The sequence below is a fragment of the Salvelinus fontinalis genome, chromosome 13, assembly GCF_029448725.1.
Source record: "Salvelinus fontinalis isolate EN_2023a chromosome 13, ASM2944872v1, whole genome shotgun sequence".
In the NCBI taxonomy this organism is placed as follows: Eukaryota; Metazoa; Chordata; class Actinopteri; order Salmoniformes; family Salmonidae; genus Salvelinus; species Salvelinus fontinalis.
The window spans coordinates 46,957,782-46,980,769 of record NC_074677.1 but is presented as its reverse complement, the minus strand read 5'-3'; the positions used below and the strand labels follow the sequence as shown (position 1 = coordinate 46,980,769).

At 44.1% G+C, this 22,988-nt stretch overlaps 1 protein-coding gene across 1 annotated transcript in view; it reads right to left on the bottom strand.

The window, feature by feature from the left end:
* Positions 1-14,274: 14,274 nt before the first annotated feature.
* LOC129868813 (seizure protein 6 homolog) overlaps positions 14,275-22,988 on the bottom strand; it is a 10,340-nt gene continuing 1,626 nt past the window's right edge. Inside the window, exons 3-8 of the mRNA XM_055943068.1 lie at positions 18,080-18,271; positions 16,975-17,169; positions 16,818-16,856; positions 16,591-16,699; positions 16,370-16,469; positions 14,275-14,773 (exon numbers count right to left, since the gene is read on the bottom strand). Of these exons, the coding sequence (XP_055799043.1) occupies positions 14,747-14,773; positions 16,370-16,469; positions 16,591-16,699; positions 16,818-16,856; positions 16,975-17,169; positions 18,080-18,271 (662 nt within the window). The 3' untranslated portion in view covers positions 14,275-14,746. The remainder of the gene's footprint in view (positions 14,774-16,369; positions 16,470-16,590; positions 16,700-16,817; positions 16,857-16,974; positions 17,170-18,079; positions 18,272-22,988) is intronic.

Genomic DNA, 22,988 nt, shown 5'->3' with positions numbered 1-22,988 from the left:
GACAATGAAAGCTCTTACAATATTCTATGGTTACATTTCTCTTAAACAGGTTATAGGCTAGATGTGCACCACCAAGTCAGAACAGTAGGTGAAATTAAGAGGGGTAAATAGATCAAAGTATTAGGGTGAGGCCCACAGGCCACTAACATCTTACTACACATCATACACTTAGCATTACTTTCTTACCTATAGTATACACATGGCATACTACCTGGCATACTACATCATTTATGCAGCAACATACAATCAATTTTTGGACTCACCTTGCTGTGCTGTGCTCACTTGAAAAAGAAGGTGGTGCGGCGGTCCTTCGTGAACAAATTTTGTCATCAAAGTCTGGCATTCTCTGGATTTATGGTGCTTTCAAAACATCTGGAGGCCGGATTTACAATTCCGAGTTGGATGACCATTCAAAACATATTTTCCCAGTCGGAGCTTGTTGTCACGCCCTGACCGTAGAGATCCTTTTTATGTCTCTATTTTGGTTGTTCAGGCCGTTAGTTTGGGTGTGTCACGTTCCTGACCTATTTATGTTAGTTTTTGTGTGTTAGTTGGTCAGGACGTGAGGTTGGGTGGGCATTCTATGTTATTTGTTTCTATGTTGGTTTTGGTTTGCCTGGTATGGCTCTTGATTAGAGGCAGGTGGTTTGCGTTTGCCTCTAATTAAGAGTCATATTTAGGTAGGGCATTCTCACTGTTTGTTTGTGGGTGATTGTCTCCTGTGTCCGTATGTTATGTTCGTACCACATAGGACTGTAGCGTTTGTTTGTTTCGTTTCGTTTCGATGTCGTCTGTTTTCCTGTACGTAAGTTTATGTTTAATTATGTAAGTTTATGTTCAGGTTGCGTCAACGTCGTTTTCTTATTTTGTAGTTTGGAAAGTGTTTTGTTTCGTTTCGTGTGCCATCGTAATTTATAATAAAGATGGCTTATTTCCCTGAGCCTGCGTTTTGGTCTGAAGATCCTTCTCTCCTCACCTCTTCCGAGGATGAGGAGAGCGTCACCCGATACAGAATCACCCACCAAGCTAAGACCAAGCGGCAAAGGAAAACGAAACGGAGTAAGGGACAGGAGAGAAAGGATTTCTGGACATGGGAGCAAATAATGAATGGAGAAGGTCCCTGGGCTAAGGCAGGAGAAAATCGCCGTCCCAAAGCTGAGCTGGAGGCACGGAGGAGAGCAGAGGCTACCGGGGAGAGGAACCGGAGCTATGAGGGAACGCGTCTGGCACGGAAGCCAAAAAAGCCCGTGAGTAATTCCCAAAAATTTCTTGGGGGGGGGCTAGGAGATAGTGGGCCAAGGGCAGGTAGGAGACCTGCGCCCACTTCCCAGGCTTACCGTGGAGAGCGGGAGTACGGGCAGGCGCCGTGTTACGCAGTAGAGCGCACGGTGTCTCCTGTACGAGTGCATAGCCCAGTGCGGGTTATTCCACCTCCCCGCACTGGTAGGGCTAGATTGAGTATTGAGCCAGGTGTCATGAGGCCGGCTCAACGCGTCTGGTCTCCAGTGCGTCTCCTCGGGCCGGCATACATGGCACCTGCCTTACGCATGGTTTCCCCGGTTCGCCTACATAGCCCGGTGCGGGTTATTCCACCTCCCCGCACTGGTCGGGCAACCGGGAGTATTCAACCAGGTAAGGTTGGGCAAGCTCAATGCTCAAGAGTGCCAGTACGCCTCCACGGTCCGGTATTTCCGGCACCACCTCCCCGCCCCAGCCTAGTACCTACAGTGTATACACTACGCACTAGGCTACCAGTGCGTATCCTGAGCCCTGTTCCTCCTCCACGCACTCTCCCTGTAGTGCGTGTATCTAGCCCGGTGCCTCCAGTTCCGGCCCCACGCACTAAGCTACCAGTGCGTCTCCAGAGCCCTGTACACACTGTATATTCTCCCCCTACTAATCCTGATGTGCTTGTCCTCAGCCCGGCGTCACCAGTGCTGGTACCACGCATCAGGGATAGAGTAGGCTCTGAGAATACAGTGTGCCCTGTCCCTGCTCCCCGCACTAGTAGGAAGGTGCTTGTCATTAGCACGGTGCCTCCAGTTCCGGCACCACGCACCAGGTCTACAGTGCGCCATATCCGGCCAGAGCCATCCGTCTCCTCAGCGCCATCTGAGCCATCCGTCTCCCCAGCGCCATCTGAGCCATCCGTCTCCCCAGCGCCATCTGAGCCATCCGTCTCCCCAGCGCCGTCTGAGCCATCCGTCTGCCAGGAGCCTGCAAAGCCGCCCGTCTGCCATGAGCCTGAAAAGCCGCCCGTCTGCCATGAGCCTACAGAGCCGTCAGCCAGACAGGAGCCGCTAGAGCCATCAGCCAGACAGGAGCCGCTAGAGCCGTCAGCCAGACAGGATCTGCCAGAGCCGCTAACCAGACAGGATCTGCCAGAGCCGCCAACCAGACGGGATCTGCCAGAGCCGCCAACCAGACAGGATCTGCCAGAGCCGCCAACCAGACAGGATCTGCCAGAGCCGCCAGCGAGCCATGAGCAGCCAGAGCCGTCAGAGAGCCATGAGCAGCCAGAGCCGTCAGAGCGCCATGAGCAGCCAGAGCCGTCAGAGCGCCATGAGCAGCCAGAGCCGTCAGAGCGCCATGAGCAGCCAGAGCCGTCAGAGCGCCATGAGCGTCGAGAGCCGTCAGCCTGCCATGAGCGTCGAGAGCCGTCAGCCTGCCATGAGCGTCGAGAGCCGTCAGCCTGCCATGAGCGTCGAGAGCCGTCAGCCTGCCATGAGCGTCGAGAGCCGTCAGCCTGCCATGAGCGTCGAGAGCCGTCAGCCAGCCATGAGCGTCGAGATTCGTCAGTCAGCCATGAGCTGCCCTTCAGCCTGAAAAGGCTAAATACCCAGAACTGCCCATCAGTCCAGAGCTGTCTCTCTGTCCGGAGCTGCCTTTCAGTCCGGAGTTGCCCCTCTATCCTGATCTCCCTCTCTATCTTTATCTACCTCTATATTCTTATCTATCCCTCTGTCTTGGTTTATCTCTCTGTCCCGGTGTTGTCATTATTAGATGTGTTATTAAGAGGATTTTGTGGGGGAAGAAAGAGGGTGGACATGCTTGGAGGGAGGAGGCTAGGATGGATTATGGTGGGGTGGGAACCGCGCCCGGAGCCTGAGCCACCACCGTGGTTAGATGCCCACCCAGACCCTCCCCTAGACTTTGTGCTGGTGCGTCCGGAGTTCGCACCTTGTGGGGGGGGTACTGTCACGTTCCTGACCTATTTATGTTAGTTTTTGTGTGTTAGTTGGTCAGGACGTGAGGTTGGGTGGGCATTCTATGTTATTTGTTTCTATGTTGGTTTTGGTTTGCCTGGTATGGCTCTTGATTAGAGGCAGGTGGTTTGCGTTTGCCTCTAATTAAGAGTCATATTTAGGTAGGGCATTCTCACTGTTTGTTTGTGGGTGATTGTCTCCTGTGTCCGTATGTTATGTTCGTACCACATAGGACTGTAGCGTTTGTTTGTTTCGTTTCGTTTCGATGTCGTCTGTTTTCCTGTACGTAAGTTTATGTTTAATTATGTAAGTTTATGTTCAGGTTGCGTCAACGTCGTTTTCTTATTTTGTAGTTTGGAAAGTGTTTTGTTTCGTTTCGTGTGCCATCGTAATTTATAATAAAGATGGCTTATTTCCCTGAGCCTGCGTTTTGGTCTGAAGATCCTTCTCTCCTCACCTCTTCCGAGGATGAGGAGAGCGTCACCCGTTACAGGGTGGGCATTCTATGTCTGGTGTTCTAAGTTGTCCCTGTTTTGTATTTCTGTGTGTTTGGCCTGGTATGGTTCTCAATCAGAGGCAGCTGTCTATCGTTGTCTCTGATTGAGAATCATACTTAGGTAGCCTGTTCCCACCTGTGTTTGTGGGTGGTTGTTTCCTGTTTAGTGTTTGTTTTACCTTTCAGGACTGTTCGTTTGTCGTGTTTGTTGGTTTGTCAACTGTTGCGTATTTTATTAAATAGTATGAACACTTACCACGCTGCACCTTGGTCCTCTTCTCCTTCTCCCGATGACGTGCGTTACACTTGTTTATTCCAGACTTCCCAGTTGTCTTGAACTCACTGAAGTCAAGTTCTCAAGTCCGAGTTAACAGTTGTTTTGAGCGCGGCACAAATCATGCTTCATTGAAAGCATGCCCTATGTTGACTGTTTATCAATTTAAACTTGGAAAAGAGCCCCTTGATCCCAGATTTGACACCACACAGACACTGTCACTGATTCCTTTCAAACCACTCATTGAATTTGCGATTTCCAACTTGTTGTGTAATGTTTATGTCCATTCTTGGATGGGCACTTCTAACTCTATGGCAGCACCCGAAGGGCTAGAATTTTTGAAGTCTCCTCTTAGACTTTGTGGTGAAGTAGTGTCCCCATGAGTGTTGGCTTGCCCCACCACCACCACCACAGAAAGCACTGAGCTAGGCTGAAACACCTGCATTTTGGAGCCGCTTTACTCAAGAAAACAAAAAAGAGACAATGTTTGTATGCGCCTTTATTAACTCAATGATATATATTATTTTTTACATTGTTTGCAAACTGATATGTGACAAGTATTAATGCCAAAATAACATGCAAAACAGGCATATATTTTGTGTTATTTGTAAAAACATAACAAAAAAAATGCTAAAAATGTGGGTCTCAAAACAGGTGGGGCAGCCCAGAATCACGGGTCCCCACTGCTTACCTGGTATATAAATCCATCCAAATCACTCCCTATGGAAATGCATGCAAAAATATGGATATCCTGGAGAGGAATTAGGCAGTGTGTGAGTGCATAAATAAAGTTGTGAAAACTGGAAACTGAGATTAAATTCCTAATGACAACCCCCCCAAAGGCAAACTTGTGGCACCCACAATAATCTTCATCTTTATTTACAAATGTCTGTGTCAGAGTGAAAAACGGTGCATAACTTATTTATAACATTTATTAGTATTTCATATCAGGATGTTAATCACATCTAATTCACAAGAAATTAAAGACAAACACATAGGTAAATAGATATCTTGCCAACTTTATTTGTATTATTCTTCTCTTTTAACATACCCAAAGTCAATTGACTGACTCACTCATGTAAAGGTGCATTTCACATTTATTTTGGACCATCAATGCAATCAATCAGCAGGATATGACAGTTCTGTGTCAGAAAAAGGTTCTTAATTTCTTGCAATTCTCTAAATAATTTTTAAACGATCTGACTCTCTGGGAATGTTTCACAGTAATGCAGTTCTTTTTATTTAGATTTTGAGTAATAAAATATACACCCACCATACAACTTACTCTGAATTTACAATTGCTGGGCAATCATCGTTTTGTACTAAACAGTGGGGTCCGGAATTATTGATACCCTTGATAAAGGTGAGCAAAAATGACTGCATAAAATAAATTATTAAAATACTAAGCTAAATTGTATACAAAAAAAATTAACAAGTAATGTAATATTTAGTAATAATAATAATAGTCAAAATGTAATAATAGTCAAAATGATTAAGACACCTGTTTTCAATACCTCACCTTGCAAGGATAACGACAGCCTTTAAATGTCACGTTCCTGACCTGTTTTCTGTTGTTTTGTATGTGTTTAGTTGGTCAGGGCGTGAGCTGGGGTGGGCATTCTATGTGTTGTGTTTCTATGTTGGGTTTAATGTGTTGCCTGATATGGTTCTCAATTAGAGGCAGGTGTTTGACGTTTCCTCTGATTGAGAACCATATTAAGGTAGGCTGTTCTCACTGTTTGTTTGTGGGTGATTGTCTTCCGTGTCTGTGTATGTCGCACCACACGGGACTGTTTCGTTGTCGTTCGTGTATGTAGTCTGTTCCTGTTCGTGCGTTCTTCGTGTTTATGTAAGTTCTTATGTTCAGGTCGGTCTACGTCGTTTTGTTGCTTTGTAATCATTTCAAGTGTTCTTCATGTTTCGTATTGTTTAAATAAATTTCGTTATGTCTGCATACAACGCTGCATTTTGGTCCGACCCTTACTCCTCCTCCTCATCCGAGGAGGAGGCATTAGACAGCCGTTACAGAATCACCCACCAACAAAGGACCAAGCGGCGTGGGAGTAAGCAACAGCGATCGCAGGATTCATGGACATGGGAGGAAATATTGGACGGAAAAGGTCCATGGGCACAGCCAGGAGAATATCGCCACCCCAAAGAAGAGCTGGAGGCAGCTAAAGCTGAGAGGCGGCGATATGAGGAGGAAGCACGGAAACGAGGCTGGAAGCCCGCGAGTCAAACCCAAACATTTCTTGGGGGGGCTCTCGGGGAGTGTAGTTGGGTCAGTCAGGAGACTTGAGCCAACTCCTCCTGCTTACCGTAAGGAGCCGGTGAGGGCGGAATTGGAGGTGAGTGACGCAGAGACAGTGAAGGTGTTAATGGGGAAATTGGAGGAGAGAGTTATGAGGGATGTACTGGTTTGGTGCATGAGGCACGACATCCGTCCAACTGAACGTGTTGGTGAGTTGATGTCACCGGGAACAGCTCTCCATACTCGTCCTGAGGTGCGTGCTAGCCGTCTGGTTAAGACAGTGCCTACACCACGCACCAAGCCTCCTGTGCGTCTCCAGAGTCCTGTGCGTCCTGTTACTGCTCCCCGCACTAGCCCTGAGATGCGTGTCCCCAGCCCAGTACCACCAGTGCTGGCACCACGCACCAAGCCTCCTGTGCGTCTCCAGAGCCCTGTTCCTCCTCCACGCACTAGCCCTATGGTGCGTGTCTCCTGCCCATTACCACTAGTGTCTACACCACGCACTAACCCTCCTGTGCGCCTCCAGAGTCCTGTGCGTCCTGTTGCTGCTCCCCGCACTAACCTGAAGGTGCGTGTACTTAGCCCGGTACCTCCAGTTCCGGCACCACGCACCAGGCCTACAGTGCGCCTCAGCCGGCCAGAGTCTGCCGTCTGCCCAGAAGCGCCTGAACTGCCCGTCTGCCCAACGGCGCCTGAACTGCCCGTCTGCCCAACGGCGCCTGAACTGCCCGTCTGCCAAACGGTGCCTGAACTGCCCGTCTGCCCAACGCCGTCTGAACTGTCCGTCTGCCAAGCGCCGCATGAACTGCCCGTCTGTACTGAGCCTGCAAAGCCGCCCGTCTGTACTGAGCCTGCAAAGCCGCCCGTCTGTACTGAGCCTGCAAAGCCGCCCGTCTGTACTGAGCCTTCAAAGCCGCCCGTCTGTCATGAGCCTTCAAAGCCGCCCGTCTGTCATGAGCCTTCAGAGCCATCCGCCAGACAGGAGCTGCTAGAGCCGTCCACCAGACAGGAGCCGCCAGAGCCTTCCGCCAGACAGGAGCAGCCAGAGCCTTCCGCCAGACAGGAGCAGCCAGAGCCTTCCGCCAGACAGGAGCAGCCAGAGCCTTCCGCCAGCCATGAGCAGCCAGAGCCGCCAGCCAGCCATGAGCAGCCAGAGCCGCCAGCCAGCCATGATCAGCCAGAGCCGCCAGCCAGCCATGAGCAGCAAGAGCCGCCAGCCAGCCATGAGCAGCAAGAGCCGCCAGCCAGCCATGAGCAGCAAGAGCCGCCAGCCAGCCATGAGCAGCAAGAGCCAGCCAGCCAGGATCTGCCAGAGCCAGCCAGCCAGGATCCGCCAGAGCCAGCCAGCCAGGATCCGCCAGAGCCAGCCAGCCAGGATCCGCCAGAGCCAGCCAGCCAGGATCCGCCAGAGCCAGCCAGCCAGGATCCGCCAGAGCCTGCCAGCCAGGATCCGCCAGAGCCGTCAGCCAGCCAGGATCCGCCAGAGCCGTCAGCCAGCCATGAGCAGCCAGAGCCGTCAGCCAGCCATGAGCAGCCAGAGCCGTCAGCCAGCCATGAGCAGCCAGAGCCGTCAGCCAGCCATGAGCAGCCAGAGCCGTCAGCCAGCCATGAGCAGCCAGAGCCGTCAGCCAGCCATAGGCAGCCAGAGCCGTCAGCCAGCCATGAGCAGCCAGAGCCGTCAGCCAGCCATGAGCAGCCAGAGCCGTCAGCCAGTCATGAGCTGCCCTCCAGTCATGAGCTGCCCTCCAGTCATGAGCTGCCCTCCAGTCATGAGCTGCCCTCCAGTCATGAGCTGCCCTCCAATCATGAGCTGCCCTCCAGTCCGGAGCAACCATTCAGTCCAGAGCTGCCTCTCTGTCCGGAGTTACCTCTCTGTCCTGAGCTACCCCTCTGTCCTGAGCTACCTCTCTGTCCTGAGCTACCTCTCTGTGCTGAGTTGTCTATATTTAGGAGGGGCCTTGGTGAAGGTCCCTGGACCATGGTCGGGGGCGAGGGTCGCCACTCAAGGGACGCTAAGGAGGGGGACAAAGACAATGGTGGAGTGGTGTCCTCGTCCTGCGCCGGAGCCGCCACCGCGGACAGATGCCCACCCAGAACCTCCCCTTGAGTTTTAGGGGTGCGCCCGGAGTTCGCACCTTGAGGGGGGGGGGGGGATTCTGTCACGTTCCTGACCTGTTTTCTGTTGTTTTGTATGTGTTTAGTTGGTCAGAGCGTGAGTTGGGGTGGGCATTCTATGTGTTGTGTTTCTATGTTGGGTTTAATGTGTTGCCTGATATGGTTCTCAATTAGAGGCAGGTGTTTGACGTTTCCTCTGATTGAGAACCATATTAAGGTAGGCTGTTCTCACTGTTTGTTTGTGGGTGATTGTCTTCCGTGTCTGTGTATGTCGCACCACACGGGACTGTTTCGTTGTCGTTCGTGTATGTAGTCTGTTCCTGTTCGTGCGTTCTTCGTGTTTATGTAAGTTCTTATGTTCAGGTCGGTCTACGTCGTTTTGTTGCTTTGTAATCATTTCAAGTGTTCTTCATGTTTCGTCTTGTTTAAAACCTGTTATGGCTGCACGCTGAATATTGAAAAAACTGGAAAATGTGTGCACATTTTCAAACGGCCTCCTAAGAAACTTTTTATTTTCCAATATGCATATATTTACTACTGTTGGATAGATAACAGTCTGTAGTTTCTAAAAAGGTTTGAATTGTTTCTCTAAGTCGAACAGAAATATTTTTACAGCCATTTTCCCAGCCGAATTGAGTTTCCCAAAATGCGATGTGTCTCTTTAAGACCTTCTCTATAAAAGGCCATTTGACTTGGGACCATATAAACACGTCAGAGGCGTTCGTCAGACTGTAATGCGGAAGTGAGAATTGAAAGGAGTCGAATATCTCGTCCCTGGACTGAATAACACAACTTCTTGTGAGACCTGCGCAGTTAAAATAAAAATCCGGGCGCGAAGGATAATTTGATCTCGGCTTCTGGAACAAGGTAGATAACGTTGAATATGATGCCTGACTACGATATTATTTGCTACATGTCACAAAATCATCCTAAAGTATGTTTTTCAATATACTTTAATTATATTATTGCAATTTATTCTGGACTTTAGATGTGAAACGACGGAAGAATTTTTTGAAGAAACGCTTTCTGGCGCAGCAATGCTACCGTGCTAGCTAACCAAAGAGGGAAATCATTCGTTCTGGAACCCAACTAAAGACTCTACTGGACATTGGACCCCGTTACAACATTCTGATGGAGTACCAAGAAAGATAAGACCCAATTTGGGATGCTTTTTCATATATATGTCGAACTGTTGAATGCTAACTCTGCTAACTATGCTAGGCTAGCGCTTGACTAGAATCAATGCTGCCTTATGCTAGCTTATGATGTTAGCTAATATAACGATATATTGTGTTTTCGCTGTAAAACACTTCAAAAATCGGAAATGTTGTCTGTATTCACAAGATATCTGTCTTTCATTAGTTATCCACCATATGTTTTTCTGAAATGTTTTATGAGGTGTAATTAGTAGCCGACGTTGGTGTATGTATTTTCTCTGGCTACTCCCGGCTGGATTCAGACTGTAGCTATGTATTAGCATTTTTGGGTAGCATCAATGTAAAACTGATTTATAGCTAAAATATGCACTTTTTATGAACAAAACATAGATTTATTGTGTAACATGTTATATGACTGTCATCTGAGGTCGTTTTTTCTGGGCTCTTTAGGTTGGTTTTAGTTTATTTCGGTTGGTTGTGCATGCTACTTCAATCATAATTCATACTTCATAATCATAATTCATACGTGTCTGTCCACTTTTGTATTTGGTGGTGAGCTAACATAAATATATGTGGTGTTTTCTCTGTAAAACATTTAAAAAATCGGACATGTTGGCTGGATTGACAAGATGTTTATCTTTCAAATGCTGTATTGGACTTGTTAATGTGTAAAAGTTAAATATTTTTAAAAAATAGATTTTGAATTTCGCGCTCTGCAGGGGTGTCATTTTCGGTCCGAGGTCGGGCTTGCACCCCAAACAGGTTAAATAAATTTCGTTATGTCTGCATACAACGCTGCATTTTGGTCCGACCCTTACTCCTCCTCCTCATCCGAGGAGGAGGCATTAGACAGCCGTTACATTAAAACAAATATTTTACGAGTTGGAAAACACATTGGGTGGGATCTTAGACCATTCCTCCATACATAATTGTTCCAAATCCTTGATCTTCTTTGTCTGTGTTTATGGACATATCCCTTCAATACAAACCACAGGTTTTCAATGGGTTTTAAGTCCATAGTGTAGACTGGGATGGCCATTGCGAAGTGTTCATTGGAAAATGTTAACTAATTTCAGATTTTTAGTACTACAAGCTGTGGTTTAAATTTGAAAAGGGCAGTCCATGAGCATCTGTGCAATAGATATCTAGGATCTGTAAGGATTCTGTATGGAGGAATGATCCCTCCCAATGTGTTCTCCAACTCATAAAACATTTTAGAAAAAGGCTCAGTGCCATTAGCTATTGAAAGGTATTGAAAATAGGGGAGTCAATCATTTTGACCACTACCTTTTTGAGGAATTAAACAAAAAAAACAAATTATCTTTTTCTGAGCAATTGTATTGGTATAAACTAATATAATTTCCCACTTTTTTGTTGCATACAGCAGCTCAATATTTGAATGAGATATTTTATACAGTCATTTTTGCTGATCTTTATCAAGGGTGTCAATAATTTCGGACCCCACTTAATGACCAAAGAGACTGTACATAATGATACCAAAGAAGTGAGTACATTTAACATTTATACAACAAAGATAAACAATCAAAATAAAACCTGTTGTGACTTTGCAAACTCAAATTGGACTGGATTGGATTGTTTATTTTACAAAGAGAAGAAAAGTACACAAGGTTTGAATATCTGACATGCTGTTTGATGTCAGCAAGTGTTGTGGTTGGAGTTCAAGACTTTAAAGCTGCAGTATATAACTTTTTGGTTGACCAAATTGACATAGAAATGTGAGTGATAGATCTGTCATTATCGTTGAAAGCAAGTCTAAGAAGCTGTAGATGTGCGCTATTTTTATGCTTCCCGTTTCGTTTTGGATTCTTTTACTTTCGGTTTTGTACACCAGCTTCAAACAGCTGAAAACACAATTGAAAAAATATTTCACAGCGGTTTAGATGGTACAATGTTTCTCTACACATTAGATCACTTGTTTTGTCACATGAACTGAAATTAAGCAAACTATTAGAATTAGAACAACCAGGAAATGGCAGAGCGATTTCTGCATATTGCACTTTTATGCAGTGCATTTTCTTGTGTGGAAAGACAGAAACTAATGACAGCAATGAACAAGGGGTGGCCCATGAGCATTCCTATGTACATGAAGATGGTGTACTTTACGGAATAGCACTTTGTAGAAGACGGCATATTATCTTCATGGCCTCCCTTCATTGAATTGATGCATACTCTCAATGCAGATGGCATGACAAGAGAAAGCTGTTGGGATTTGACATTAGTTTAATCAAGGAGATAGTGGAATATTCACCAACTCTATACCAGCCATGAGAAGGAGCTTAACACTTTGGGCTATACATTACATGTACACTACCGGTCAAAAGTTGTAGAGCACCTACTCATTCAAGGGTTTTTCTTCATTTGGACTATTTTCTACATTGTAGAATAATAGTGAAGACATCAAAACTATGAAATAACACACATGGAACCATGTAGATACCAAAAAAGTGTTAAACAAATCAAAATCTATTTTAGATTTTAGATTCTTCAAAGTAGCCATCCTTTGCCCTGATGACAGCTTTGCACACTCTTGCCATTCTCTCAACCAGCTTCATCTGGAATGCTTTTCCAACAGTCTTGAAGGAGTTCCCGCATATGCTGAGCACTTGTTGGCTGCATTTCCTTCACTCTTTCCAAACTATCTCAATTTGCTTGAGGTCGGGGGATTGTGGAGGCCAGGTCATCTGATGCAGCACTCCATCACTCTCCTTCTTGGTAAAAATAGCCTTACACAGCCTGGAGGTCTGTTGGGTCATTGTCTTGTATAAAACAAATGATAGTACCACTAAGCCCAAACCAGATGGGATGGCATATCGCTGCAGAATGCCGTGGTAGCCATGCTGGTTAAGTGTGCCATGAATTCTAAATCAATCACAGACAGTGTCACCAGCAAAGCACCCCCAAACCATAACACTTCCTCCTCCATGCTTTATGGTGGGAAATACACATACAGAGATCATCCGTTCACCCACACCGCATCTCACAAAGACAGCGGTTGGAACAAAAAATCTCAAATTTGGGCTCCAGACTAAAGGACAATTTTCCACCGGTCTAATGTCTTTTGCTCATGTTTCTTGGCCCAAACAAGTCTCTTCTTCTTAATGGTGTTCTTTGGTAGTGGTTTCTTTGCAGCAATTCGACCATGAAGGCCTGATTCAGACAGTCTCCTCTGAACAGTTGATGTTGAGATGTGTCTTGTTACTTGAACTCTGTGAAGCATTTATTTGGGCTGAAATTTATGTGGCTGGTAACTCTAATAAACGTATCCTCTGCATCAGAGGTAACTCTGGGTCTTCCTTTCCTGTGGTGGTCCTCATGAGAGCCAGTTTCATCATAGCGCTTGATAGTTTTTGCCACCGCACTTGAAGAAACTTTCAAAGTTTTTTAAATGTTCTATATTGACTGACCTTCATGTCATAAGGTAATGATGGACTGTCATTTCTCTTTGCTTATTGGAGCTGTTTTTGCCATAATATGGACTTGGTCTTTTACCAAATAGGGCTATCTTCTGTATACCCCCCTACCTTGTCACAACACAACTGATTGACTCAAATGTATGAAGAAGGAAAGAAAATCCACAAATGAACTTTTATGAAGGCACACCTGTTTATTGAAATGCATTCCAGGTGCATTCCTCATGAAGCTGGTTGAGAGAATGCCAAGAGTGTGCAAAAGCCGTCATCAAGGCAAAGGGAGGCTATTTGAAGAATCTCAAATATAAAATAGATTTGAATTTGTTTACCACTTTTTTGGTTACTACATGATTCCATATGTGTTATTTCATAGTTTTGATGTCTTCACTATTTTTGCACAATGTAGAAAATAGTAAAAATAAAGAAAAACCCTTAAATGAGTTCTAAAACTTTTCACCGGAAGTGTATATTTATAGTTGTTTTAGCACAGGAAATGTCTCTCAACAAAACTGTGAGTCAAATTGAACAAAACACTAATTTGTTACCTCAAGTTGCAGACACCCTCATATTAGACAGGCAGGATATTTACAAAGTGATATTGAAAACCCATATATAGACTGGATGGTTGAATTATAGTAGCAAAATTGAAAAATACAAATGTTCACTCAGGGTAAATGTGAAATTGATATTTGGACAATGTTCAAACAACTTTGGGTCATTTTGTATTTTTTATGTATACTGTATATTTCAAGACCCTTGCCAACGCATAAAGCGTACATTCGTTCTTCACATTTCTTATGTAAATCTTAAAACCTAAACCATTTGAGCTAAATGTATCCCCCCATAATGTTACCAGTCCTGCGCTCAGTTATGAAATGAAAATGTACAAACACTAAAGAAAGGCCATCTGCGTCAAAGGTCTACAAAAATAACACCATGTTGATCCACCATCTTTGCAGTTTTGGCAGAAGTCCTCTGGAAAGACATATTTACAAAAGCCCACAAAAAGGAGTGAATTAAGAGAAAGAGGAAGGAATAGGAGCTGAAGTCATTGCAGGAAAGATGAGAGGTGCAGAGAGGGTCCCAAAAAGAAACCCCTGAATTCCCCTAGCTGTAAGGTCTTTAAATGGTCACCTCATAATCTCCTTTGCCCTGTAAAGACCAGACAAAGACACTCATCAAAGGTTCTTACTAGCCAAAAGCGTTAACTCTGTGTCATAATAACACAGCAGTTTCTCAGTCATTGAAGTTAAAATGTGAATTATGAAAATGTGACAGAATATGGTCAATGGCCAGAACTGAATCATGCAAATCGTGTAGAAATAAAAAGTAGAAACAACATGATCAGAACAGAAATTCTTTAATATTGTTTCAAACTGATTGACAAGAGAGTGCGAGAACATGAAAAAGACAGGACATCAGTGCAACAACAATAATGTAGTAAATTTAAGCTTCACATTTCACTGACACCCCATACTTTACTTTCATTAACAGTGAGATGTTATGTAAAGGTATTTTCTTTTCCAATTGAAGTTAATAGTACATGTTAGAGAGAGAAAGAGAGAGAAATAGAGAGAAGGAGCGATGAAGTGAGGGTCAGGGAGCTGTGTTGTGAGGAACCCCACAAGGTGTTGACTGAAGTGTTGACACCAGTTCGGTACAGTGGACAGCTGGCTGGAAGTGGATGCAGTGACAGATGACAGTGGTTGAGGTGTAGTTTAGGTGTGCCCTTTAAGATGGACAGTCGGCATCAGAAGAAGGCCTTACCTCGTTGTTCTTCTGCAGGCAGCCAAGGAGGGACAGACAGACACAGTCATTAGTAATCACAGAACGCCTGCCGGGGCTGATGGGAAGAAGAGGTGGAGGAGGAGAGTGTGGTCCAGTCAAAATGGAGTCCAGAACATGAAAGTAAAGAATGAGAGAGACACAGCATCCGCTGAAGTCACACAGCACAGTGACTAATAGGACATTCCCCCACAAAATATTTTGAATCAAGGGCATGATTCAAGTCAGATGGTTTATCAAGCACAAAGTTGCTGTAGTTTAGGAGAATGATATGCATCACTAACATTTGTAACAGAGATGATGAATAGTTTAACACAACACAATAATAGACATGGCAGCATTATGTTGCTTGAACAATGTGCCTGTGACATCGCACAACAAATACAACACTCACATTAAATAAAACGAATACATTTAAATGACCTGACAAATACATGTAACTGATATATTTGTACACAAAGCTATATAGATATGAAGGACTTATGGACAAAGGAATATGTAAGACAAGTACAAGAATTCCTGACAAGCTAAATGTCAAATCTAAGGATTTTGGTTGTTATTTTAAGTGCTCTGAAATGTTGTGTGCAGCACATAAAAGTAATGTCAATACTAAGTGTAGATGTAAATACGGTCTATTATTGTACATTGACATTTGTTACAGCCCATGTGATTCAATAACAATCAATTTATAATAGGGTCCAGGGGTGCAACTTTCACTGGGGGTGGGGACGGGGGATAGAGGGGTGGGGACGGTTGGGAACAGGGGGGGGCATACCCCCCCCCCCCCCACATTCTGAAATATAATTTTTAGCCTCCCCAGTTTTATCATTGGAATGTGATACAAAACAATGTAAAGATGTGTTTCAGGACCATGCGGACATCTCCGAGCAGTTGGGTAGGCTGTTTGGAGTGTATATCCGACTGGATAAAAAAAACATATAATACAAAATAATAATAAATATGTCCCCCCCACTTCTAAAACCAAAGTTGCGCCCCTGATAGGGCCCATAAATGCACACTTTTCAAAAGCAATTCAAACTAATTAATGGATAACACAACTCAATCCCATGTGAATGACATGATGATGACACAAAGATGGAGGAGCTTTAAAGTGTCTTTGAAGTTGACATAAAGCATTTTTGTTCAAGCTTTTTCACCTTCATGCAGTAAAATATTACATTCATCTATCCAGAAGCATAGTCCGAACAGAAGCACTGTGCAAAGCTCAAAATGGATCCTACAGAGGTCATCATAAATGGAAACGCATATGTGTAGTGTACTACATCTGTCCCTTATCCAATCCACTGATTGAGTGCTTGTAGAGTCCTATTGATCCACTGAAAATGCATTTGATACTCATGCAAAAACACATATTTTTATAAAGCTTTAAAGCTAAGTAAACTGTAGGGCATCCACGCTTCAAAGTTGAGAGAGAGAATTTGTAGGTGCTTGTCTGCATTCAACACAAGACCCCAAATTGAGAGGCACAGCTCAGACCCCCGTGGCTGCGGTGGGAGATGGTGTGAAGAGTGCCCTCAGCTGGTTAAACATGAGATGACAGGTAGACAGATGACGATGAGATGGATCAGGACAGGACTATGGTGTTCTGGGAGTCCACGTCTCGGAGATTCATGTGCATGACATCCATACTTACTCCTGTCTCATAGATTGGGTTATTAAAGGCAGACTCCTCTGTCATGTTGTCATATGGCGGCAAGGATGATGTTGGCATTCTGATGGTCTTCCCCTGAAGTCTGAGGGACAGAGAAATGCAAAGAGTCTCAAAACTGCTCTGAGGCCTTCAACTGAATTACACATATTATCAATTGATGGGTGTTATGCAGTTACTTCCCCTTCTTTCATTCTCATACTCACTTTGCAAAGTAGAGGTAAATCCCCAGGATGACTAGCAGTACAACCGCAGCAGGAATCAGAACAGCAATGACAATGTTGCTTCCTTCCATACCGTAGTCAGGACTAGCAACTGAATAAAAACATAGAATATGCATAACTAGAAATGACCTAAAAACAAGTATAGCATAAGCATATCTTCTATTGGCATCACCATACTTCACACTGTGGTTACTAGCTGATATACTTACCATCCAACTTGCGCTCGTTCAAATACTGCGAGGAGGATGCTGGAAAAAAGAAAGATCATTTTCATATGTACCCTGATAATTTTACATGTCATGGAACTGGGCGTCATAAGTTATTCGAAGTTGAGGCATATGTGTGCTATGGAAGCAGACAGTGTACCGCTACAGGCAGGTGGTGTTCCGCTCCACTGTGACGGGTGTCCAGGGACACAGCGGATGGTGGGCTCCCCCTGCATCTCATAGCCGGTACGACAGGTGAAGCTCAGGGTCTCCCCGGCCTGGTAGAAGGCCTTTTCTAAGCTCTGCACGCTGGTGGACGGAGCGCCAGGGTTCCTGCAGGGCTCGTACCTCTCCGCTGCCAGGACACACACACACACACACACACACACACACACACACACACACACACACACACACACACACACACACACACACACACACACACACACACACACACACACACACACACACACACACACACACACACACACACACACCATGGCTGTCACTATGGGTGTGTCAATGTCTCTTAGACAGCATAGATACACATACTGCCACCACTTACATCAGGCAGCTACCTCACTTTGTGTTTTCCCTCTATGCAAAAGTAATGATGTTTGACACAGGCAGATGTGGCTATCAATAGGCACGATCTCATTGGGCAGATAGTTCCTGACCTGACAACCAGTGTCAGTCCCTCAGCTCATTTCCCCATTGTAATTTACCTGGGACAGTTTCCAGCCTGTCTAATTACTTTGATACAATGAAGAGACTGTCTTATCACCACTCTGTTTGAACAGCAGGTCCAGCTCTTATTACATAGGCCATATTGATTCTGCACCTGTTCTCTCCAGTTCTCTCCTCAAGTTTCTCCCCTGCTAATTGGCTATACTTGCTGTGTCACGCATCATCTTCCTCTCAATAGATCATTCTCCAACAAGGCTTTTTATCTGAGGCAGGGAGTGAGGAGGACGGAAGGACAGGTCATCAATGCTTTTGGAGGGCTTCTGGAGGTTAGGTGGAAGAAATCAGCATGTCATCTCAGGCTACAACTTTGCAGAACGTACTGAGACCTTCCACAACATCCCCTGGCACAGAGTTCTCTGAGTTATCTCAAGGAATACTGCGGACTCTTGAAAAACAGTGCTGATTGTTAGAGAGGAGGACCATGACGAACCTGGTTGAATAAAATGAACGACACTGTGTGTGTGTGTGTGTGTGTGCTCGTACGTGTGTATTTGCTCAGATACAGTTTCCTGACTTACGGTTACACTTGGGAAGCCTCTCACTCCACTTGGGGTTAGCTGTGTCTCTGTTGTAGCAGGTGAGCAGTGTGCTTCCAGACAGGGAGTAGCCCTTATTGCACACATACTGCACCGTTGATCCCACCATGAAGCGGGATCCCGTCAGCACTCTCCGACTGTGCTCCACAGTCCCCGGGTCCGGACATGTCATTACTGATCATACACAGACACACACACACATGCGGGAAACACAGGCAAATGGATAACCACTCCAATGCATAACCACTACAGTACAGTATGTTCACGATCATCATTATTAGTCAAGTCACACCACAGGGCTGGATATTGAAGCCATCCAGGCATAACAGCCCACAGCCCAGGGGACCTCCACACACAGAGAAAAGCACTGGGTCTGCCTGTAACATATGTATCAGAGATGTGCAGATGGATCAATGTCACTAAACACACAGAGACTACTTCCAGTAATGTTACACACTGGAGGATGGGTTTGAAATGTGCCACAAAACAACAAGGAACCCATACAAAATGGAGGTTCTTATAACTGTGGTTTTCATCTGTAATTGACTGTATTTAAATGTAAAGTAAGATTTTAATATTGCTTAGTATGATGTAGGGTTGAATGGCGGGAACCCGGCTACCGAGATTTACCACCCAAAACGACTCTCTTTTCCCGGGATAAATAACTACGAGAAACCGTTAAATGATAATAAATTATTTATATGAACAGCATGGTGTGAAATGGAACTATTAAATGATTTGCGATGTCTAAATCTGGCTACTCTATGGCCTCTGTATGATGACTCATCAACGCTCAGGGTGCATGTAGACCTACTGTACCTACTGTATCATCTCATCATGGTAACTTGTGTTTTTCTTCTGACAGGTATGTGACAGATAGATTATGCTACAGTAATATAAAGACCGAATGCCTATCTAATTTACCCATCTCCATCTGGCTTTCGGGGTCACCATATTTTTTTATTGTAAAGATATCTTATTTTATATTACAGCTGCAGAGTTTTAAAACAGCCTATCATTCAAATATCGTTGCTTTAAATCGGTGCATGCTGAGCACTCGCGCAGTCTTTCTCGCTCTCCTTCAACTCCATTCAAATTGCATCCAAAATAGATAATCCTGTTCTAGATTGATACTATATAGCCCTTTATATAATGTCCGAGCCTACCTCTTTCAGGCAATACATTCAATGCAATACATTCAATGCCTTATATTTAGCTAATTAATGATGGGTTATGCATAATAAGTTTCTAACATATAGCCTCTTGTACAATATGCAAGCACCCAGGGGCTCAACCATTCAACCACATTCTGAAATTTCATTTTTGTACCCCCCCCCCCCAGTTTAATAATTGGAATGTGATACATACAAAGCAAGGCAACACGGTCTGGTAGGCTGTTTGGAGTGTTTATCCGACTGGATAAAAAATTTAAATAATAACAATAATTGTTATGTCCCCCCCACTTATAAAACCAAAACTGCGCCGCTGCATGCACCTATGCTCCGCTGGCCTCTCCTTAAAAAAAGCTTCTTAGCTCTTGGAGTCCCATGCAGGGAAAGCTAGACTAGAATAGATGCTGGACATTTTTATTTTATTTTATTTTATTTCTGATAGCAATAGAGTATTTGAAGAGGGACCTTATTTGGTGAATGTGAAATACAGCAGCCCAATAAACATGCAATGGCTGTAGGCTATAGTAGTTATTTATTCAGACCCACAACCATTCATTCTTTGTGAAGAGAAGTGAAAGGCTTCTGCATCTGTCATTAGAATGATGACGATAAGGACAACAAAACTTATTTCATTTAACTGTTGAAAGCGAGGAAGGAATGAAGCAACAATAGAGAGAGAAAGAGGAGGTAGGCTAGTAACATTAGGCGAAATATTATGAAAGGTACAGTTGAAGTCAGAAGTTTACATACACTTAGGTTGGAGTCATTAAAACTTGGTTTTCAATCACTCCACAAATTTCTTTAAAAATAAATATAGTTTTGTCAAGTCGGTTAGGGCATCTACTTTGTGCATGACACAAATAATATTTCCAACAATTGTTTACAGACAGATTATTTCACTTATAATTCACTGCATCACAATTCCAGTGGGTCAGAAGTTTACATGCACTAAGTTGACTGTGCCTTTAAACAGCTTGGAAAATTCCAGAAAATTATGTCATGGCTTTAGAAGCTTCTGATAGGCTAATTGAAATAATTTGAGTCAATTGGAGGTGTACGTGTGGATGTATTTCAAAACCTACCTTCAAACTCAGTGCCTCTTTGCTTGACATCATGGGAAAATCAAAAGAAATCAGCCAAGACGTCAGAAAAAAAGTGTAGACCTCCACAAGTCTTGTTCATCCTTGGGAACAATTTCCAAATGCCTGAAGGTACCACGTTCAGCTGTACAAACAATAATATGCAAGTATAAACACCATGGAACAACGCAGCTGTCATACCGCTCAGGAAGGAGACGTGTTCTGTCTCCTAGAGATGAACGTACTTTGGTGCGAAAAAGTGCAAATCAATTCCAGAACAACAGCAAAGGACCTTGTGAAGATGGTTGAGGAAACAGGTACAAAAGTATCTATATCCACAGTAAAACGAGTCCTATATCGACCTAACCTGAAAGGCTTCTCAGCAAGGAAGAAACCACTGCTCCAAAACCGCCATAAAAAAGCCAGACTACGGTTTGCAACTGCACATGGGGACAAAGATTGTACTTTTTGGAGAAATGTCCTCTGGACTGATGAAACAGAAATAGAAGTGTTTGGCCATAATGACCACTGTTATGTTTGGAGGAAAAAGGGGGATGCTTGCAAGCCGAAGAACACCATCCCAACTGTGAAGCACGGGGGTGGCAGCATCATGTGGGGGGGTGCTTTGCTGCAGGAGGGACTGGTGCACTTCACAAAATAGATGGCATCATGAGGTAGGACAATTATGTGGATATATTGAAGCAACATCTCAAGACATCAGTCAGGAAGTTAAAGCTTGGTCGCAAATGGGTCTTCCAAATGGACAATGACCCCAAGCATACATCCAAAGTTGTGGCAAAATGGCTTAAGGACAACAAAGTCAAGGTATTGGAGTGGCCATCACGAAGCCCTGACCTCAATCCTATAGAAAATGTGTTGGCAGAACTGAAAAAGCTTGTGTGAGCAAGGAGGCCTACAAACCTGACTCAGTTACACCAGCTCTGTCAGGAGGAATGGGCCAAAATTCCCCCAACTTATTGTGGGAAGCTGGTGGAAGGCTACCCGAAACGTTTGACCCAAGTTAAACAATTTAAAGGCAATGCTACCGAATACTAATTGAGTGTATGTAAACTTCTGACCCACTGGGAATGTGAGGAAACAAATAAAAGCTGAAATAAATTGTTCTCTCTACTATTATTCTGACATCTCACATTCTTAAAATAAAGTGGTGATCCTAACTGATCTAAGCCAGGGAATTTTTACTGGCATTAAATGTCAGGAATTGTGAAAAACTGAATTTAAATGTATTTGGCTAAGGTGTATGTAAACGTCCGACTTTAACTGTACTTAGCCTACTAATAATTAGCCTTTTAATGCGTTAGCCTACTAATTATACAAATTGCCTTATTATATTTAAAAAATATAATCTAATCCGCTAGCCTATACTCATAGCTTTGTAGGCCGCATGTGCTGCACCAGAATCACATGTTTTCTTCTGCTTTATCATGGTTTGAAGATGCATAATTCCAGTCCATATAAAACAGTATAATACAATACAGTACAGTAATACAGTACACACTCAAAAATATTAGCCTACTGGAGCTAGTTTCATTTATTTACCCAAGAGAGCATATAGCTAGCTACATCTATGGGCTTTTATGTTTTTCTGTCATGCATAATGTGGAGTAGCCTATATCAGATATGTATTGGACAATGGCACAATCATTTGGGAATTTTTGGGCTTGGGCTCATTAAACGTCATTAATATATGACTCATCAAACTCAGGTAGCATCAGGTTAGAATTGTCATGCTGATCAAAGCTCTAGTCAAATCCCGACATATTTATATGCTTTATAATGCTTTTGAATGACACTTTCGGATTTAGAGGGAAATACCGGGTTACACGGGAGAAAAGGGATTTATTCTCGAGATTTGTAAAATACTGGGAAAATATTCAACCCTAGCATAGCTGCGGGAAGTAGGTGTGGTGTGTGTGCTGCAGCACCTCCTGAAAAATCATAAGAATACATTTTTTTATAAAAATACAAATCACAAAAGTAGTGCACTGGGCCTTTAATAGTCCTGTATTAGCGGACCGACATATCTGTCAGCGCAGCCAAAAACGTATTTCCACCCCGCCCCAAACTACTTCCAGTGGCTATGAACTCTAGTATGATGTTATTGTCAGATTATTCAAGTCTTGATGAGCTGTATGCAGCATGTTCTCTCACCTGTAGGTGGCAGTTAAACCATTTTAGTTTTATGTTGCTCAGTAGACCCACCCTTCAGCATCAGATTTCAGACAGCAATTAAATTCACCCTAGTGCTTTATAGAATGACATTCATAAAATAATGTTCTCACTTAAAATGTCTGGTTAAATGTGGCATGACTATTGCTTTGGTGTAGCAGTGGCTGTAATGCCATGTGATACAAAAACATGTGTAGCCTGACATTGCATTTTGCTCTGGGTTTGATAACACAGTTTATCATCTGTAGGAAGTGTTGATGGGGATTATCGAGGCAATGAGGCAGCTATTTAATGCAGAAATGGGGTTATGTCTGTATTACTGTGTTTCTAGAAGATGGCTGCAGGTCTGCTGCTTTAACACAGCAGACTGATACAACATGACACTCGTTACACCATTTTGCTCAGAAGTCAGCACACATTACATGGAATGTCAATCAAAGCACCAGTGAC